This window comes from Mustela nivalis (genome assembly GCF_964662115.1).
Source record: "Mustela nivalis genome assembly, chromosome: 8".
In the NCBI taxonomy this organism is placed as follows: Eukaryota; Metazoa; Chordata; class Mammalia; order Carnivora; family Mustelidae; genus Mustela; species Mustela nivalis.
The window spans coordinates 87036887-87042886 of NC_139027.1; the positions used below are offsets into that span (position 1 = coordinate 87036887).

General features: G+C 45.0%; 1 protein-coding gene across 2 annotated transcripts in view; it reads left to right on the top strand.

Annotated features, from left to right (window-relative positions):
* The window catches only part of SULT1C3 (sulfotransferase family 1C member 3), a 48356-nt gene extending 45765 nt beyond the window's left edge, over positions 1-2591 (top strand). The window contains exons 7-9 of one of the 2 annotated variants that reach the window (XM_082744223.1): positions 706-886; positions 1120-1266; positions 1768-2591. In XM_082744223.1, the coding sequence (XP_082600349.1) occupies positions 706-886; positions 1120-1232 (294 nt within the window). In that variant the 3' untranslated portion in view covers positions 1233-1266; positions 1768-2591. Of the gene's footprint in view, positions 1-705; positions 887-1119 lie in introns of both variants that reach the window. The other variant, XM_082744222.1, reaches the window with a different exon arrangement.
* Positions 2592-6000: the final 3409 nt, after the last annotated feature.

A 6000-nucleotide genomic window follows, 5' to 3' on the forward strand; every position in this document is an offset into this window, starting at 1 on the left:
CTCATATCAGGGAGATCATATGATAGTTGTCTTTCTCTGCTTGACTTATTTCGCTAAGCATGATACGCTCTAGTTCCATCCATGTTGTCGCAAATGGCAAGATTTCATTTCTTTTGATGGCTGCATAGTATAATAAATCTTTTTTTTTTTAAGTGTTTTAGCTCCTTTTCTGCAACTCTTTGATCAGAAAGAACCAGTGCACAATAATTTGCATTTCTGGGTCAACTTGAGATCTCTTGTATCTATCCCCTTACTGAGCTTCTGTTAAACTCAAAGATATTTTTGCCATCTTTTATAGCTCAGATACAAGAGTATATCATACTGTGCTTCACCTGCAACTTTTCCCCTCCTTTATACAACCTTTCCTGATCTCTGCCAAGACACACAATTACTCCCTTCAACAAATCTCATGACACTCTCTGTGTGCATGTTTTCTGGGTGAGGTTTTGCAGTTAGTTATGTCTTCATTCATCCCTCTATTGCGGGGTGAACTCCTGAGGGCAGGAACAGCTCTCATCTTTGTGTCATGGCAGCAACTGAGATGGTACAGTGCCTTGCGCATAGTTATCACCTAAGGGGTAGTTGTTGAATATATTTGAACTGATCCCTTAACTTATTCCTCCCAAATATTGTTTGTTCAAACAGAATGTCATCTGTAATAGAAAACCCAAATTTATTTGCTTTGTATAATTGCTCTACATATAGGACCCAAAGAGGGAAATTCAGAAGATATTGAAGTTCCTAGAGAAAGAAATGCCAGAAGAAGTCCTGAATAAAATCCTCTATCACACCTCCTTCGACGTAATGAAGCAAAACCCAATGGCCAACTATACCACTTTTCCCACCATCCTCATGGACCAATCTATCTCCCCTTTTATGAGGAAAGGTATGTAAGATTTATATTCTCAAGTGCCAGATTGGACTCTGTGATATCCATCATCTGCTTAGATTTCCCAGTCATGTTTTATGCCCCATTATTCATTCCTGTCAATGACACTACTGCATAATTTTTCAGAGGCAAACCTCCTTCTTTCCCCCATTCTTGTGCTGGTTCCAAGGATGCATGCTCCCTCCTCCCTGTACTCCTACGGCAACCTCTGAGATTTTGCCTTATTTCAGGGATGCCTGGGGATTGGAAGAACTATTTCACTGTGGCCCAGAATGAAGAATTTGACAAGGACTACCAGAAGAAGATGGCAGGGAGTACCCTGACCTTCCGCACAGAGATCTGAGGGCAAGAGGATCTCCTTCCTAGATTTTAGACATGTGAGCCTCATAATCAAGGATACTTAAAACTACCACACACCCATCCTCTCATCCTGACCTTTCCTACACTACCCACAGATTCTATGCCACTATGATATACTTCATCCCAGTATAATCAAATCCTGGGTAGAAGTTTGATGAAATAAAGTCTTGAGTAGAAGTTTAAAATTAAATAACATGAACATTCACATAGACAATTATCTTTTGTGTAACACTAATCTAGGCACCATGCAGTGATGCAGGGGAAAGAAAGATTATGATTCCTGGCCACTACACAATATTTCATGTGGCCATAAATCAAAGAGCTGAAATATAAACCAAGAAATTCAGAATACTTTTTATTCTCTCCCTAAATATTAAAAAGTCCTGTCTTCTGCAAATAAGAATTCTGGCCAGGGTCTTTGTCTTCTGCCTTTGTCCCTTTTATTTGAGATATCCATGCTCATTTTGTAAGTTTCAAGTAGATATTGATGCCCCCCCCTTCTCTCTTTTTCCCTCCAGTGCTGTGGGGCTCCTGGTATGACCATGTGAAGGGATGGTGGGATGCGAAAGACACATGACATAACCCCATCACTAGCTCTCAATAGCCTGGCTGTACAGACGCAGAATTCATGAAAGCAGAGAAATAAATAATAAAACTTCAACACAAGAGAAAGTGAACAAGAAGCAGAGGAGAAGTGAATGCTATGGAGAATGCATAAGGGGAACCAGGGTTTATCCTTAACCAATAAGAATGAAACACAGAAGATGGTCCAGCTCTTGGAGGTATTAGGTTATGAGACACAGATAGTGCTAGTGAGCTGTGCCTGATTCAGGCAGTCTCAAGCTGGATATGGTCTCAAGACCAAAGAGAAGGGCCAGAGTGGGAATGACTGATGAGCAGCACATGACAAACAATAAACAGTTCACTTCTGAGGCCAACACAAAGCTGGAAGGCAGAAAATATTTATATTTCAGATGGGCTAGAAAGGCGGGGGGGAAATCCTTAAATTAGTCTTCCCTCCCCCAAATAAAATAAAATACCAGCACCACATGCACTTCAAGAAAATCTTAACTATGAAGATCACATTTCATGCTTCTTAAAAAGAGGCTCTTAGGGGGCACCTGGGTGACTCAGTGGGTTAAAGCCTCTGCCTTCAACTCAGGTCATGATCCCAGCATCCTGGAATCGAACCCCGCATCGAGCCCTGCAATGAGCCCCGCATCGGGCTCTCTGCTCAGCAGGGAGCCTGCTTCCCTTCCTCTCTCTCTGCCTGGCTCTATGCGTACTTGTGATCGCTGTCTGTCAAATAAATAAATAAAACAATCTTAAAAAAAAAAAAAAAGAGGCTCTTTTCAAAATTATCAGGATTGCCAAATTATTCAACTACACATGTAATCATGTTCTGTCTTTTTTTTTTTTTTTCAAGAAAACCTGTCTCAAGAAAGTGCCAGCATTATTTACATAAGTAGTGTGAAGATCAGTGTATTATTTTAAAAGAATGCCAGGAAGGTGCAGCCTGTGGGAGTGGTGCTTTCCAATGCCACTAAATCTTAAGATACAGGAAAATAACAACCCCACCCAGGAACAAAGCCCTGTTTGCATTCTATCATGTTCTCCTTTCTAAAGTAAGTATGAAAATCATTAACCTCAGTGACAAATAATCCGATACAGGATTTCTGCACATTGCTGAGCTGCTCTGAGGAAAGACGTGATGAAGTGAACCCCATGGGTACATTTTAAATAACTTTTATTCTAATCACATGTTACACATTTACACACACACACACACACACACAATCCTCTATATACTACAGGCATCCAAGATCACATCATAAATGTCCACGGTTAAGGGAATTTGAAGGCAAGCTTTCAGAAGGAGAAAAATACAAAGCAGTGGGAAATGGCACTGACCTTGGAATCCTGAAACTTCAGAACGAGAAACTGGAGAATCAGATCACACCATCCAGTGACCTCACTTGGGATGAGACTAAGAATCCACAGGCTGGCACCAGCAGAGCTGAGGACTTGGGTCCCCACCCCAGGAAGCCCCCTCACGGAACCCTGCCCATGGCCCACCTCCCCCTGGGCTCCACTGGGCCCTTATGCTGTTCCTCTGGACACTCATATTGGTGTCATCACAACCTGGGATTCAAGGAATCCTGTTGGGTTTTTTAACAAATCTCAAAATCTTCTTAATTGGCACGTTTAGAAAAAGAAAAATAACAAGCCTTGGTGGAAATTCTTTAGAAAGGCAGTTCTTCCCTGGGAGGGCCCTGGATTAGAACGTCGTTGTCATGGAAAAGTCTGTGAGCAGGAGGTAGCCCTGGGCACAAAATGACCCTTTCCAAATTTGAGTGTAGCCTGCCAGGCCCATGTACCCTTCAGAGCCACCTGTTGTCATGGGCTCCTGGGCCCTTCTTTTCTCCTAGGTATTCTACAGTTTCCCTAACCCAATGAGCACAAGCCCATTGCCTGCCCTCAGGAGAGAGGACTTCATTCCCTACTCTGCATCTATGTACCGTCTGTCCTCTCCCATCTCATTCATAATAAACAAGTGTGGGGTTTGCTGGTAATGGAACTTCAAAACATCTGTGGCAAATTTAGTCTGTCTCAGCTGGAATATTCTGAATTCAAATATGTTAATTGCTAATGACAAATGATGGAGAAAGGAAGTCAGGTCATAGGAGTAAAAACTCAAATCTTTCTAGGTACCTACGCTTTTTTTTTTCCTTTGGCTTGGAGGAATTCAAGTTTATACTAGTAAAGTCTAATGACCAGCTTTCTTACGAGAGGTTTACTCTTAAGTGGACAAGCACCCATCCCCTCTTTGTCAGTGCCTTTCCCTTCTCTCTTCCTTCTCGGTTGTCAGTATAGGGTCATGGAGGGGTTGGAAAACTATAGTTCCTGAGCCAAATTGATATTCATTTGGTATGCCCAGGAGCTAAGAGGGTTTTCCTATTTTAAAAAGATTGCAAAAACATCAACAAAAAGGAAGGGACCCACAAAGCCTGAAATATCATCTACTATCCAGTCTCTAAGCTGAGTTTCTGGGCCTGCTTTAGCTGGGCCAGGACTGTATGTGAATGAGTCTGGAGGCATCCTGAAGATCCATATTTGTGAAGACTCAGGCTTCCACATTGGAACCTGAGAGCCAAGGTCCTGAGTGGGATCACACTGAAGCCCCAGAAATCTAGATATTGCCAGAGCTTCTGCCTTTGCTGCCCAAAGATCAGCAAGTGGCACCTCCATCAATAGGTGTATGTGCATTTGGGGTGGAAGGCCACCTTCACCTGAGACTTGGGCAGGTAGTACTTCCATCCATATAGGCCCAGGGAGGGCCCAGGTCAGTAGGGATGTCCAGGCCCTGAGGTGGGGTCTTCTCTGCCAACCTCATCTGAATGTACCTCCAAGAAGCAGTACACATGTTGCAGATTCTAGGAGTAAGCCAGTGGGCATAGCAGGGACCCATGGTGGATTTGGACCAGGCTAGGAGGGATTCTGAAGCAAGTACAGGGAAGAGATTTCAGGCAGTAGGGGGAGCAGTGTCCCTAACCACAAGAAGTCAAGGATCAGGAAGGGAGGCAAGTTGCTAATGGATAGTTCTCCATGTATTAGGTCACCCCGGTGAACCCCTGCATTGCCAGGGTCTTATGGGCAACCAGTCCCCCAGGAGAAGTCGTTGTTGGGGTCATGCTCAGGTCCAAAGTTTGGTAGGAAAAGTTGGACGGACTGGCTAGGGCTTGGTCCACACTGTGCTTAAAACTTCACAATCCATCATGGCCTCAACCAGAAGGTCACTGGCTCCTCCCTGACCATCACCAAGATCAGCAATGTGTAGCAGGGAAGAGAGGAGGTGTGCAGAAAGGTGGGCTGGACAAGCTTCCCACATGAAGCTCTGTCCACAGGATTGGCTGTGACACCCAAATAGAAGTTCAAGGGTCCTCCCCAGCACCCTGTGTTCTGAGCCAAGGATGCTAGCACAAAACATGTCCCAGCACTGCCCCCTCAGGTCCTAAGGAGATGGGATTTGGTGGAATGTCAAGTTACCACCCTGCTTCCAGAAGAAGTAGGAAGATGCAGTTTCCTGCTGGAATTGAGCACAGGCTGCCTTGCAAAGCAGGACATTCTCGGGGCTCTCCTGAATCCCATGGCATCTTCTATTTATGGTTGGTTTCCAGAAGCAGACCCTGGATGGGGATTCCTGTGCAAGCAACATTTCAAAAAAGTGTTTCCAGAAGAAACCATTGGAGAGTGAAGAAGGAAGGTGGAGAGGTATTCTGCACAGTCCCAGCCTCAGCCTCATTCTCAGGGACTCCTGGGAGAGTCCCTCCTAGGGGCAGGGCAGGGAGCTGGGCTCTCACTTCCTGCCCTCATCCCATCTCGGGGATATATCAACTCCCAGACTCCTGTGCTCCCAGAGCCTCTGGGCAAAGCTGCCCCAGTGCCCAAGGGCAGACTTCCTTCTGTGAAGAAGCAGGCCCAGGCCTGTAGGAAGGAAGCATACAGCTGTAACACGAGGCAGAGGCTGGTGGGGCCAATCTAAAGGAATCTGGGCACAGCACCAGAATTACTGCTCCATTTCCAGAGAACTTTAGTGAGGAGGAACCCACCTCTGAGTCCCATATGAAAAGCACACCATGGGGTATCACCAAGAACCTTGAGCTCTACACCACTGGAATGCTTCATTCTGAAGAACTGGGTAGTCAGGTGAACACAGTCTAGGATGGGCATTCAGTGAGAGGAATGGCAGT